Source organism: Sinocyclocheilus anshuiensis, unplaced genomic scaffold, assembly GCF_001515605.1.
Source record: "Sinocyclocheilus anshuiensis isolate Anshui unplaced genomic scaffold, SAMN03320099.WGS_v1.1 scaffold1403, whole genome shotgun sequence".
Lineage (NCBI taxonomy): Eukaryota > Metazoa > Chordata > Actinopteri > Cypriniformes > Cyprinidae > Sinocyclocheilus > Sinocyclocheilus anshuiensis.
In genome coordinates this window covers 533,558-548,713 of record NW_015538003.1, presented here as the reverse complement: position 1 = coordinate 548,713, position 15,156 = coordinate 533,558, and the positions used below count along the sequence as shown (strand labels likewise).

The following is a 15,156-nucleotide window of genomic DNA, read 5'->3' as shown; positions in this document are numbered from 1 at the left end:
TCAGACTTACATTAAGCCGTCACAGTATTTTTGTCTAAAAAGAAACAAATCATTTAAATAAATAAAAAACTGCAAGTGGATTTTGAAAAAGAATTTAGAGTAATTTAGTTGAAACCATAATAGAAATCCCAGATAGAAGAAAGGAAATCACTTACTAGCTCTACCTTCATTCTCACCAATTCTGATTGAGCAAACAACTTCTTCAACGTCTCATTTCATGCACAAATTAAACTAAAAGTCTTCCTATATTTACAAAAGGCCTTGCTGTGGTCATGCTATGCAGTCAGAGAGTATACACACTTAAGTAACAGGTCCAGTATTTGAGGAAAGCTCTTTAGTGAGATAAAACTAATCTATTTACAGAGGGAAAATCATATCTTTGGGTTTGCATTTAAGTGATTTGCAGTTGTTTTTGCACTTGACTGATTAAATAGCACTTCCCAATTCACAAACTTTCCAAAGTTCGATCATTTAACCTCTTTGCTCAATCCATATGCTTTTTCTATATTGCATTGTTATCATTTTTACTATGCAGTATACAATTGAAATAAAATCAGTTACATTTTTGGTCGAAATATCCTTATTGCACATGCAAAGCAAAAAATAATGCAACACAGCTTGGCGAATCAAATTCTGACCTCCTCACACCAGCTCCTTCACATCCCTTTTTTCATAAAATAAATATTAACCTGTTCTCTCAATCCAGATTATATAATTTTTCATAAAACTCATGCTGACACGAGACTGCATGACATCCAACCTCTTGCTACTTTGAGGATTGTCAGAGTGATGCAGCAAAGCATCAAATCAGAAAAACAAATGTATGCAATATGTATTTACACTATATAACAGATTCATTTTACAAAGAATTTCAAATGACAAAATTAACCAACTGCATAAGCGAAACAAACATTCAAATGACACATTTGGTTACAAAAAACATACAAACAGAAACATTTATGGCTTATATGGAACGGGATTCTTGCTAAATGATCTTCACAGAACGTCTCGTGGTTGTTCCTTAAACACCTAGTTTCCTTTAAACAATCAGTGTTTTTGGTGGCAGCAGTGCCGTTGATGAAAGAGCACAACCACAAAATGCTTTTCTCAAAGTATTCAGTCATGCCTGATGTGTAAGCTTGCTTGTTCGGTATTAAGATTTCTCAAACTTTGTTGATAAATTTAACCATACATTAACTGCTATCTATCAGACATTCAAGTCACCTGCACTTACATATAAATCAAGAACATGGCTTAAAAGACACTTCATTATAATTAGGCAAGAAAATAAATAGTAAATCACAACAAAAATAAAAAAAAGTCAAATTCACAAATGGCTTTTTGTTTTTTATAAACATGTTTTCCTTCTTGCTATAAAACAGAAAAATGTAAACAGTATGAAATGAACAACAATTACAAAACCCTGAACAAATATTAACTCAAAAATGGACAAGCAAAACACAAGGTCTGAGTGGTGTTCCTATGTAAGTGTGTTTTTTAGACCATGTCAGTCCCTTCGTCTCCTATCTCTGAAGTGGGTGACAAGGCCTTTTGTTGGACACCTATTTAGGAGGCAGAGGGTTGTCTGGGGTGGTTGGGGTCAAGACTTCTTTGTAAAAGTTCTCGATCTGGTCTTTGTACATCTTCATGACCACTGGCCTCTTGAGCTTCATCGTGGGACCTGTGAGAGAGAGTTTAAAACAGCTAAACAAACAGCCTCTATAGACTTTAATCAACATAAAAGCCTTACTCACAAAAGCCTTAAATAACAAACAAAAAAGTTAATTACTAGGAAACGTACCCAGCTCTCCGCCAGGGATAGAGAAATCCTTCTCCAAAACGGTCCATTTCTGGATGCGCTGGGCATTAGAGGTGGCTTTCTCGTTGACGCGGTTGATGCCTTCTTGAATAGCTGCGTATACGACTCGGTCACGGCCACCGGCGATCTCGCTGACTCGCGTGGAGTTGCTGCCGAGCTTACGACACGACTCCACCGCCTCAGGACTCAGTTCGTCTTCGGGAGCGCCCGTTTCGTTGTTTACCTGACACTGAGAGCAAAAAACAGACGAGCCATCAGCATTTTCTAACGGTAAGTTATGTATATTGGATTAAATATAAATACGTCTTTTATTAAAACATTTCCCCGTCAATATGTAAGTAACGTTAAATCGCAGTTTAAGTCTAAATTGTGCTCGCGTGTGCAAAGCACTCCGTCATGATGCTAAGGTGTTGTTGTGGTTGCCAGTGCACAAATATGTGGTTATTAAAGGCACAATATGTAATTTTCGCTGCTGGAGGGCGCGTATTCAAAATAAACAGAGGCAAAGGCGTAGTTTGGCAGTGACTGAGTGTGGAATCATGGGAGTTGTCGTCTTCATCCCCACAGCCGATGCAATCCGACGGGACTCGGGCAGAAATCATGTTCATGGATGAGCTAATGATTTATTAACGTAGTAGAATGAAGCAGGGTGAGGCTGAAAGCCGTTGAAGCGAAACGAGACTGCTGAACGAGCGTGACACACGACTCGAAAGCAGCGGAGCTTTTATTATGCCACAGTCGACCGCTTCTGCTCCTTGGTTGTGCGTATGTGGGGGGAAAAAAGCAGCGCTGTTTTATCATACTAGATACATTTGAAAGTTCTGTTATTATGCTACTCTGTGCGGCCCTCACCAGTCTAATAAAACGCACAACATATTAAAGCGTCTTTGGTGTTTCCATGTTTTCTACAAAACAAAACCGGAAATCGCGGGGTTATGACGTCATTGGCAGGCGACACAATGACACTATTGACATGCTCCGTGTCACTAGTTAAAATTGCTTATTTCTCTGGATTCAAACATTCTTCGAAACATTTGGGATAATGTAAGTACACAAGTCAGCAAAATATATAACACTGTTCTAGTGGTTTTAGGATATTTTAATAAAAAAAATCGTACATATTGAGCCTTTAACGTGTTCCGACGGCTTTTAATCAGGTGTTCCGAATACGTGCTATGCAGTTGCTAGGGTTTCTCTTAATTTGGTCTCTAGAAATGATGCGGTTCCCTCATTTTACCATTTTTTTATTGTCCACTGCGTAAAAACTGTAAATCCAGTGTCTTAGAGAAGTAATATCACATGTACTCAACAAACTACACCATTTTTGAGTCATTATTCATATCAGAATACAATGGTACGGGACAAGTTACACACCTAAGGAAATATTATATGAGCAACAGTATTTATTAAGTATATATTATAATACTAGTGCTCACTTGCCTTAGCAAACGCCTCTAATTAGTTACGTTTTTCAATTTATAAACGGATTTTTTTAGTATTGTTGGTTGCCACCAGGGGGCGCAGTGATGCCGAGAAAAACCGCAGAACATGTAGTTACACTTTGTCCACTAGTTGGCAGCGGCTTTAAGTTTATGAACGCTGTTTGATAACACTTAAAACATTTATCACTTGATCATACTGATATGATCTCATTAGAGTGTAGTAAAAATGTACTCATGCATCTTTAAAATGAGTGTTATCTCTCAGTAAACTTACATAACCCAACTCCCTTTGTGTAAGAGCCCTCGGATGAGATGTTCTGATTAGATTTACAGCATTCACGTTCAGGAGAGCATGACATCGGCCAGGATTACACAAGAAGGCCATTAAAAATTAATCAATAATTTTTTTAGTCATGAACTATGTTTAACAATGTTTCCTAAGCAGGCACAATGCAACAAGAGGTTTGTCTCAGTTATCGGAGGAAAAATCACAGCTGATGAGATTTTGGTGAAAAAGAGTCACTTAGCACTAGGCCACAGAAATATAAATCAAACATGACACTCGTCAGTCATGGTTGGTTAAGAAAGAAGCTCAGATGTGTGAATAAGATCACTTGTTGCTCTATCGCATTGTACCTGGTTAGGTTAATAGTGGACAACCTTAACACAGAGGTTTATATTGGGGTCGTCTGCCCTGTACTGATACCTTAATGGTGAGCAGCATGGAGAGGAACTTTCTCTTGTCTCCGATAAGCATGGCATTGCTGATGAGCGGAACGGCCTCTTTAACAGCATCCTCAATGGGCACTGGGGGAATATTTTCACCTCCGGCTGTGATGATCAGTTCTGGGATACAAACATAAACTTCATTACATGCACCAGACTAAATCACATTGAAATCTGTGTTAAAGTGAAATTATAAACTGCTCAGTGGTTTCAGTTCCAGTGAATAAGAGGAAGTACAAATCTGTTTTTGATTGATGGTCATTACCTTTAATGCGTCCGGTGATAAACAGGAAGTCATCCTGGTCGTGTTTTCCGAGGTCACCCGAGTGCAGCCAGCCATCTGCATCCAGAGCCTCTTCGGTTTTATCGGGCATATTCAAGTAGCCCATGAACACATGACGGCCCCAGAAACAAATCTCTCCATTGCCATCGGCATCCGGGTTGAAGATCTTCGTCTTGCAGCCTGAAATTACCTTTCCACAGCTGAGAAAGAGATGCAAGTGAGAAATAAACTAGAAGTTCAAGCTGAAGTGACTAAACTAGCTTTAAACAAATGAAGGTTTCAGTACCTGGTGAGTCTGAAGGCATCGGGCAGTGAGATGGTTTGCGGTCCAGAGCTCTCACTCATGCCATAGAGCTCAAACAGAGGAATGTCCAGACTGAGGAAAAACTCCAGCGTGTCTTTGGTTATGGGAGCTGCTCCCGTGTAGCACCTCGTACAGCGATCCAGCCCCAGCGCCTTCCGAACCTTCCGGAACACCAGACGCTTCGCCAGTCGATAGTTTAATGGCTTTCTGGACAGGCTGCCATTACTGAGGACACAAGACCATCTCTCTTTATTAAAACAGCCTACAGTTTATACTAACATTATTTCATGTTATAAAATTTCACTAAGTGATGTATCAATATTCATAACTAATGTTTTTTTTCTAATTTAATATAATTTTCGATTTAAATCAATATTAGCAGAATAAAAGTTTGCTTGAAAAGTTTAAAAAGTCTTTAATTTATTAGTATTTTATTATTTAGGAATGAACTCTGACATCACAAATATTCTGTTGTTTCAAATTTCTAAAACGAGGTTCAAAATAGATAAATTAAGAAGCCGTATTTTACTTTTTTGTAACATTGTATTTTTTCCACTTAAGTCGACTTGCCTAGACCACTTTATTTTGCATTTTTCTAATTTATTACATTTTTTTTAAATGTAAATAATATTATCAACATAACAGTTTGGGAGGAAAGAAATCTAACTTCACAAATATTTTTAATATAAATAAAAAAAAAATGTTAATAATTTTTTTTACTTCTTAATTTTAAATGTTTCAAGTTTCTAAAAACTGGTTTAAACCAGATTTTGAATCCCAGATTTTCAGTGTGGTCTCAGACTTTTTGGATCTAACTATATAAGTGAAATAAATTGCAGACAGTTAAAAATGGGTGTCATATGTTCATGACTGACAGTCATGTTTGTGTCTAAATGTTTCTACCTTGTTTTGTGTCTGTGTGTGTGTGTGTGTACATACAGGTCCATTTTGTTGAGGTTGGTCTGCAGGCCCACGTCTTTGGCCCAGGACGCCACCTTCCGGCGCACGGTGGACGATTTGGCTCCAATCGACTTCATCTTTTCCTGCATCTTCTCCCACACCCGGGGGACACCCATGAACGCGGTAGGGCGTATCTCTCGTAGAGTGTTAGCCAAAGAACCCTGGAACATACAGTGACTTCTATTAATACGCATGTAAGCAGTCTCAGCATGGTTTGCCAAAGAGTTCATGTTCACGTGTATATGCCAACATCAGCTGACACACCCAGGGTTGTATCAGGTGACACAAGCAGGTATGTCATATCAGTTTCTGTCCCTGTGATCCTAAATCAATGACTATTATAAAACAGCACTGTAGCGCTACATTGAAACCCACAGATTGAGCCAGTAGATATCACATGCTCAGCTTCTTCAGATCACAGGACACACATCATACACCCGTTTTAATATAGTATCAGCAGATCTGCATACAGGTTTGGCTTGTTTTCTGAAAATGAAACGCTTCACAAAAGCCTTTCTGTGCGAGTGAGCTGCATGACTAAGGCTTACGTTTCATCAAAAGACAGAGAAAAATCTCTTTAAAAGGATTCTACAGTTGGTTTAAACTAACAAGATTTAGTCTTTAGAAGGACCTTCATTTACGTACACAAAACAGAGATTGGGGAGGAAAACAGGAAGTGCCTTCACTAATATGTACACTAGACTTTTTCATGTTTTTGAAAGAAGTCTTTTATGCTCACCAAGGCTGCATTTATTTGATCACAAGCACAGTAAAAATACTAATATTGCGAAATACTAAAAATAAATGCTTTCTATTTTAATATATTTAAACATGTTATTTATTCCTGTGATGGAACAGCTGAGCTAAGCATTATATAAGTGTACCTTTAGTGCATCGGGCTGTGCAAAGTATGTGACTCCTCCTGCTTTCATGGGAAGCCAGACGTCAATCATCTGTGCAGCAATATGGCTGAGTGGCAGGTAACTCACGACCACTTCCTGTAGCTTATCTGCATCTATCAGGCTCACATCTCGGCCAGTTGCAAATGCTGTCCATGTGAGCTACAGGAGGAGAGAGAACATTTTAGTGCTGAGAATGACTGGTGACTCATGTAAACCCTTGTTTTTGAGTTATTATGGATGTTGTGGGTTAAATATGGGCTATGTTTTGCATTCAACTCACATTGTCGTGACTAAGCATGACTCCCTTCGGCTGGCCCGTGGTTCCGGATGTGTAGATCAGTGTACAGCACTGATTGGGTTTCTGGGAGCTGATGATATCATCCAGCTGAGCATCAGGCTCATCGCGGCCCAGCTCCATAAACTCTGCCCACTATGTGCATCGGATATTTACATAGCAAATGTCAGATTTCAATTAGTAATGGAGGGGGATTGAAACAGAAAGATTAAGGTCTGAGGGCTGAATTTAAATATTTTACTAATCAAATGTACCGTGTAGAGATTGGGCTTTTTCTCTTTCAGCTCATCTTTGTATTGGATAATGGCTTTTAGGTGCGGTAATTTGTCCTGGACCTGAAATGAAGCGCACAGACACAGAATAAGAGATCATCAGGAAAAAGCCTACAGCAGATGGAGACCTAATTTTTGATGCGTTTAATCAGCAGGTACTGAACGTCTGATTAAACTAGAGACCCTGAAGATCATTCTCAGGATCTGAGAACTGGCACCAGAAATTACTAGCTTAATGAGTTTTTATTTTAATTTGTTTTTCTTTATCTATATACTTCATACAATCATATTGACAAAAGGCAGGGCAATTAACATTTATGAATTATGAGATTTAGGGCATACATGTGTTTAATTGCCTTAAAAATAATGTCACAGTGTAAAATCCCCACTGACTCCAAACCTCTGAATAGTAGTGTAGATAAAAGTTCTGATTTGAGTGTATTTAGAAAAGGTTCTAGATAGGTCCTTCACTCTCATTACCTGCAAGATCTTCTGAAGCTGTTTGTGGTTTTCCACCACAAGGATGTTGGCCTGGCAGTTCTCCGCCACATACTGGCACGCCTCGGGTGAGTTGGTGGTGTAGATGCCCACAGCAAACCCCCTGCCAATGGCATACAGAATCCCTCAATAAACATCCTTAAGCCTGTTAAAACTGTAACCAAAACGGCGAGCAGTTCTACAACAGGTAACGACTTCAAACATTTACAACATTCCCACCATTCTGACTCCACCTATATGTTTACCAACCCAGACTACGTGATGCTGTTTAACAAGTGCAGGTTGTGCTTTAACCATCTGTCTTTACTAAAGTGATAAAGGCAGCTGGACAGTTTATGGCACCACAGAGCCACCATTTGATGAAAAAGATTAAAGCTTTGTTTGGGACAGGCCCGGCTCCAGAATCAAATCACTGAGGGTGCTTCTTAAATCGTGATCTCACAAAGATATGTTATTATCAATAAAGTTCTCTACGCTGCACAACGCATCAACACTTTGTTATAATGAGATGATTCGTGCTGAACACATACCAGAACAACTCTGGTGATTTCAGCGATGAGTGAATTCTAACTTAAATGCCTCTGATTTAACATTGCTCAACGCTGCAAAAACACACTGACATAAGAATCGATCTCCAGAGCGCAAACCATCACGCACTGGATAGTTTGCCAAGTATTCAAAAAAATGCCATTAATACAGCTTTAACTGAGGGTGCTTTTGATTTCGTTTGAGGGTGCTTAGCACCCTCTAGCACCCCCGTAGAACCGGGCCTGGTTTGGGACAAACACAGGCTGTGTTCTGATCATGAGTTATGACAGCAGAATGCATGTATGTTTATGGTTGATTTGAAGACTCATAAAAGGACAGAGTGTAAAACATCCTAACAATAAACACTTACCCAGCTAAAATAGCCCCGATGTCAGCAATAAACCACTCGACCGAGTTAAACCCGAGGATACCGACGCCGTGGTACCGCTCCAGACCAAGCTGTGAACATATACACACCGTTAGCATGTGTACATTAACATTTCAAACCAAAATTTCAAATTGCAGGCCCGATTCGAAGCATAATATATTGTTTGCATGTAAAAGATGAAGTTGTTTAAGTCATCACTCATAAGCATTCCCAGAAGTCCCACATGGCAATTTATTTACATGTTCTTTTTTGCAGTTAAATAAATGTTTAGTTAAATACTGCCATTTATCTCTGTTTAAGATGTTCACTAGTTCATTAACTCCAAAATATCATCCAATTCTTAAAGTTTTGCAAGAAGACTTGGAGATAAACAATTTGAAGCAGTTTAGTAAAAAGTTTCAGTTTAAAATAATTATTCTTTTGTGAATCAGACTTTTTTTTTTTTTATATATGGACGAACGTGCCAAGCTGCATCATATTTAAAAATTTAAGTCACATCAGCCAAAATACCGAACGCATGTCGTGTCATCTAACACCTCTTTCGTGATGTCTTTCTTTTGTGTTTATGTTGCCTAGGGTATACACAACTCAATCTGAACCACTCCCACAGGGTTTGAGTTGGACAAGTTACACTCCTTTTTAATTTCTCCATAAACAAAACCATGGAAATCTGCCCACATTGGCCACCAGGCATGACGTCCTGTTCCCCACAGGGAGAACGTGACCAGTTGGGAGTTGAACTTCATCCCTAGACTAGGAAATGGAAAAACTGAAGACGATAAACAAAAGCCTCCCGCTGGAGAGAGAAACTATTCTCAGGTACTGTGGCCAAATATCCTCAAGCTGCACAACTGAGGGACTAAAATCTGGCTCTGACTGGGTTGTGCACAATTCAAAAACATTGAATGTGAACATAAACAATTTTCATTAACATAATGGAAAGGAATTAAAATGGCAAAAAAGGGATTCTTTTTCTTTATTCAAAATATTTCTTATTTCTGTCTTTGGAAATTGTGGTGAAATAGGACCAGGACTCATTCCAGATGCCTTATCACACAGTGCACTTATTGCTGGCACTTTCTCCCTGAGGTAACCTGAGGTCAAATGCTTTATTCAAGGACACAACAGTGATTGCATGAGGTCTGTCTGTGATCTCAATAACAGTTACATCAGTTTATGTGTGTTTATTAGGTTTTAAGTGCGTGTTATCAGGTACCTCTGACATAAAAACGTTCCTTGTATCAGGGACATTACCGAGTCATTTTAGATAAGCCTGTAATGCTAAACAGCCATAATCTCAACAGTGACAGCAAGAAGATAATGAAAATTACTAGAGTTACTCAACTGCTAAACAATAGAAAGCCATGGGTCAAATCTGTTATGCTACCTAGGTGCTAGACTCAAAACTCAGCCTGTTAATGCTTCTCACCTTTAGTATGTTTGCCAAACTGTATTACAATTAGGGCTGAACAATATGGCCCAATGGGCCAGGATCAGTGTGAAAAAGTTTTAGGCTAGTTGCCAGTCTGTCACAATTGGTTCTGAGTGATCAGTGAACACTGATGTGATTTTTGCTGGTTTACATGTCAGTCTAACTGGCTATGAGATTTTGTTAAAATAGTATGTAGTATAAAAAACCTGATTTAACAGTCCTCACTTTGAGGAAGCTCTTGGCAGCAGTGCGGCAAGACTTGTAGTACTCGTTATATGTCATGGTTTTCCACTGCTCTCCATCTTTCCAGCCCAGCGCATTGTAGTTGCCAAAGCGCTGCACCGTAGAAGTGAACATCTGGTTCACAGTCAAGGAGGGTTCAGCCTCAGGGCCGGACTCACCCATCCTGAGCTTCACCTCTCCATCCCTGTGTGTATTCCAGAGCTCTGTGCCCTTAGCGGGCAGGGAGAGCGAGTCGGGACGAGGGGTGGCACCTACAAAGGGAACAGCCATTTATTGCCATTAATAACTATTTATTTTACACAGTGTTGTCTGACTATCATGTAATCCCACAATTGTAACCAGACAACCCCTATAAAACAGTGCTGTATGAGTAACATGGTACAGTTATGGTATCAGGTAGTACTTTGAGATACAACAAAATGCTGAATAATTAACACAAACTATTATATTCAAAGAGCAACACAGTAAAACTTTATTGTTAGTGAAATCTGTTCTAGTATCTATGTTGTGTGTTTCTGTGCACAGTTTCTAAAGTCTGAAGTGTCTGTGTGGTCTTTTCGTTTGCACAGACGATAAAGAATTTCTGCTGCAGCGTCTGTTTTAAATCAAATGTTTTAGTGACACACTATCAGGACATTTACTTGCACACACTTTCACCACATTCATCACTAGAATCTAGTATACACACACTAGCACAGAGTTTCTGATGAGGCTTCAAAAGCAGAGCACATCAGTATGCAAACTCTTTCAGAAAGTGACACCTTATTTTATTGGGAACAGCACAACTGTTTTGCGAACAGTTCAAATTTAAAGGTGAAGTGTGTCATTTTTTCACTAGAAAACAAAAATGTAATCTGTTTATTTCACCAGTTGTAAGGGTTTATGGCAGAAATACTTGCTTGGAAACAATTATTGCTTTGGCTGCTAATGGAGCAGAAATTACAAACTTCACATTAAAAAACTAAAATAGTTGAAGAAAATAATATTAACAGGAATGTATCTTGACTGATTTTGCAGCTGTGCATGAAAGGGGAAGAAAGCCACCCTAAGAACTGTACAACGTCCTGTGCAGCGTCAGTCTGATAAACCTATAACTATATGCAGACTTCTGCAAAACCGTTTGAAATGAAAAACAAAGCCATCACAGCAGCTTGACCTGTAATCCAAGGTCATGTGACTTGATGACCTCAATCAAAGCTGTTATCTTATGTAAACACGACAGACAACAGCAGAGCGATGGAACTTCTGGAAGTTCACACATGGGTTGTTTTTAAATTGCTCTGCAACTGTTTAACTCATATGTGATTGTAAAATTCCTATAAAAACGCTGTCATCCTGCTGCGTGTCTAAAGGAAAGGGAAGTTAGTTTGCATAGGGACAGCAGCTTCCTTTTCAGACACTTCCTCTACTGAGCACTCAAAGGCCCTACTGATCTCAAGTTCTCGAAAAGTTGACGTTACATAAGAGTTTTCATTGTGAGTTGTGGGTTAGTGCTCTGGCCAGCTTTCCATCACTCTTTATCTGTGTAGTGCAGAACTGAATGCACACATGGTGGTTTTGGGGCCTCAAAAAGATGTATATGGCATGTGTTCAAAATGGCGGCTATGGTCATATGTGTGTGTATGATCGAGAGTAAGCGAGTATGTTTGTTTGTAAGACAGTGAGAACGTGTTCTAGACTTTTCACCCAAGTGTTTGGGAGTTTAAAGTGATTTGCGAGTGTTTGTAAATCAGCAAGAGTGTGTGATCTCACCTGATTCTGTGTGCATGCTCTGTTGGGCTTTGGTATTTGATTGCTCTGTTCTGGCACATGCTGATTCCTCCTCCGATGACTCACTGTGAGGAAATCAGGAAATCGAATAATGACTTTTCCAGACAAGCAGCATTCTGGAGTTTAAATAGTTTCATCTCTCTCTCAGACAGCCATGAGTATCACCTTACATTATTCTGTGAGCTTCAGATCAAATGAGTGCTAATGTCTTTCACCATAGTGCAAAACTTGTGGTCTTTTATTCATATAAGGGTTGATTTGCCTTGCAGTGAAGTCACATGACACAGTTGTTTGTCTATGTGAATGTCAATGTTATCAGTGCTTTTAAAATAAAGTCTTAAGATGTACTGTATATAATACAGTCTGACATATACTAATGTTCAAAAGTTTGGGGTTAGTGATTTTTGTTTTGGGAAAGAAATGAATACTTTTATTCAGCAAGAATGCATTAATTTGATTAAAAGTGACAGTAAAGACATTTTTAATGTTACAAAAATCTTTCAAATAAATACTGTAATATAAAAACATTATTACAGTTTCCACAAACATATTAAGCAGCACAACTGCTTCCAACACTGATAATAATTAAGTTTCTTGAGCACCAAATCAGCATTTTAGAATGTGACACTGGAGTCATGGCTGCTTAAAATTCAGCTTTGCCATCACAGGAAAAATTATATTTAAAAAAACTGTAAAGGACATAAAAAGTGATGATGTAATAATGTATTGATGTTATCGTTATGTTAAAAGTATCTTTATTTTATGAACCTGCATTGGCAGAGTCAAACATCTAGTGGTAACACAACCAGTTTTTAATACAATGACAACAATCCCACATGCCTTCTTTTTTATGTTTACAAACACAAAACTAATGTGGCTAATCAAGCTTGTAAGTATAAATAACTATGGGAATTTAGTTGCAGACCTGACCTAGTGTGCATGCATGCATGCAAGTGTATTTGCAAACAAAACAAGAAATGAAATGGAACTGACTTTGCCGTAGACTCGGCGGTGGCATCTTCCAGGGAGGCGAGACTGTCTGCTGTTCCACAGGACTGGAGGAGGCTCGCGTCTCCTGGATGGTCCATCACTTCAGCTGTGGACATGGCCGTAGGTTCACACGCAGTCACTAATGAGAATAGACATAGTGTTTTCAGTGCGTAATGTCAATATCTAGAGAAAAGTGTGGCCTTTAGCAGATATATTCAATTTAATGACTGCAAATGAGACATATATAAAATAAAAACATAAAAATATAAATGACTGGAACTAAATTAATGCTTTTTACATTATATTTACTCCGAGTTGATTTTAAATATTTTAAATATTTATAGAAAATTCATGCTCAAGTAAGCATGGTCAACAGCTAATTTTGGACTATACAATTCAACAGTGAATAGGATGTTGAGTCAAAGCCTAAATCTAAAAGTAAGCACATGAAGCGAGTGTGTGACTGTCACATGGCCAAAAAAGCATGAAAATGATCTAAACAGACAGGGCCTTCCCTTTTCCTCAGTAGGGTTTCCCCATATGAAATCAACATACAGTTTTTTTTCCCTTCAATCAAAGAAGATCATTCACTATTATATCAAAATTTGGGAACAATTTGTACAAAATCAGATTAGTCTCCCTTCACTTCATTTTATACAACCTTTTATAACAACCCTCAATAAATAGTCTTATTGAAAATCATAAAAAGGTCAATTGCTCAGGCAGATGACCATATTATTCCACAAAATTTCCAAACATGGCCCCTGGCTCCTTATCTCTCAGGGTGGACTGAACAGTAAGGGTATCATTTCTGAAAAAAGGAAACGCATCACTACATCTAGAAAAATATTGCTGCCCACCCTTATATTATCTTCTGCCCTCTCCATTCCAAAGCCTGACCTCGGCACCTTTAAAACAGCATGTTGTTTTTACACACCGCTGCCATGAAAACACATGCCAGTGACGCTACCGCCCTTTTGTAATGAGCTCTGGCAGCAGGGCTCACATGATGAGAACAATCAGAAATGGCCAGCGCAAAGAAAAACAGGCTTTCAGATGTACCGAACAAAGTGAAAGAGAGTCTGAAATAAACCCAGAGCATGAAAAACAAACCTGGTGCTATTCATCAGCCTCGTGCTTCATGACCTCTTGCACAAAGTTTTTGTTTTGGTTTTAGGTGCTTTTATGGATGAGATAATGAATATGGTGACTTTTTATAGTTATGAGCAACAAGTACTGTGGTAGTACTGACAAGATTGTTTGGTATATAAAGTATTTTTACACCGAATAACATCTTAGTGGGTGTCTAATGTTTATTGTTTTGATGCTTGAAAACCCCTTTTCATCTTTAACTCCATGTTCCAAAAAAAAACAAAAAAAAACACCACTGTATTTACATGTCCAAAAAAGACTTTGTTAGTGAAAAATACACATTTGTCTTTTACTCTGTCAGTTAGTAGAATGATTTAGCCTCTTCCTTTCCCTCGTTTTCAATCAATTCACCTTGGCAACTTCCCTCCCAGCAGAGCCGTCCTCATCTGCCCTCAGCAGGTGCCATGGCAAGAGATCCTTAGACACTCTCTAAACTCTTCCAGCCCCAACTGACTCTCAGCATGCACTCAACAATAGCAGATGCAAATCCTTGTCTTGGCTGACGTCAGCTCGCCTGATAACATCCTCATAGACTCATTTGTCTGGAAACTCAAGGCATAGTGGTAAAATTCGAAAGGGTTCATTTGAGATTTATGAACCCATGTGACACTGCATCTCATTGCTGGTTTGACTGATGTTCCCTTGTGTGTCTTGTAGATGGTGGGTGAGGATGGAACTGATCAGCATTTTAGAACATTCATAAGATTCCCACACTACACTGTAAGCTAGTTTTGACATTTATCTGGATTTTTAGAACTCAAGCAACCTTTACGTTAAACATGAATTTCCAAAATGCTTGAATACTACCAGTCATTTCATTATCTAGAAATACACATCTTCATTTTAAAGCACATTCCAGTTTAGTCTCTCTTAATTTGTGTATCTTATCTTAATCAGCCATCTGCTGTCATGTGATCAGTCCAAAGCTGTGAATATGCGGTCATGGCCATGTTCACTCTACAGTGATATACTGCATTCATAGTGCTACATGGCCTTGACAGCAAAAACAATATTTCTTTCCTAATGACTAATATATCAGCTTATGTTCAACTGGTTGAAATTTCATCCTTGAATTAATGTCTATCATATCTCAAAATGTCTGTACACACACATATATATATATATATATACATATACATATACATATACATA

The 15,156-nt window shown here is 38.6% G+C and overlaps 1 protein-coding gene across 4 annotated transcripts in view; it reads right to left on the bottom strand.

The window, feature by feature from the left end:
- Nucleotides 1-67: 67 nt before the first annotated feature.
- Nucleotides 68-15,156, bottom strand: part of LOC107676759 (long-chain-fatty-acid--CoA ligase ACSBG2-like) — a 22,820-nt gene continuing 7,731 nt past the window's right edge. For 2 of the 4 annotated variants that reach the window (XM_016471447.1, XM_016471442.1), the window contains exons 2-15: nt 12,856-12,991; nt 11,845-11,927; nt 10,075-10,343; nt 8,400-8,488; nt 7,484-7,604; nt 6,986-7,066; nt 6,717-6,866; nt 6,419-6,595; nt 5,478-5,695; nt 4,557-4,799; nt 4,253-4,470; nt 3,968-4,107; nt 1,802-2,048; nt 68-1,681 (exon numbers count right to left, since the gene is read on the bottom strand). In XM_016471447.1, the coding sequence (XP_016326933.1) occupies nt 1,563-1,681; nt 1,802-2,048; nt 3,968-4,107; nt 4,253-4,470; nt 4,557-4,799; nt 5,478-5,695; nt 6,419-6,595; nt 6,717-6,866; nt 6,986-7,066; nt 7,484-7,604; nt 8,400-8,488; nt 10,075-10,343; nt 11,845-11,927; nt 12,856-12,968 (2,268 nt within the window). In that variant the 5' untranslated portion in view covers nt 12,969-12,991 and the 3' untranslated portion in view covers nt 68-1,562. The remainder of the gene's footprint in view (nt 1,682-1,801; nt 2,049-3,967; nt 4,108-4,252; nt 4,471-4,556; nt 4,800-5,477; nt 5,696-6,418; nt 6,596-6,716; nt 6,867-6,985; nt 7,067-7,483; nt 7,605-8,399; nt 8,489-10,074; nt 10,344-11,844; nt 11,928-12,855; nt 12,992-15,156) is intronic. The other 2 variants (XM_016471454.1, XM_016471458.1) reach the window with 2 other exon arrangements.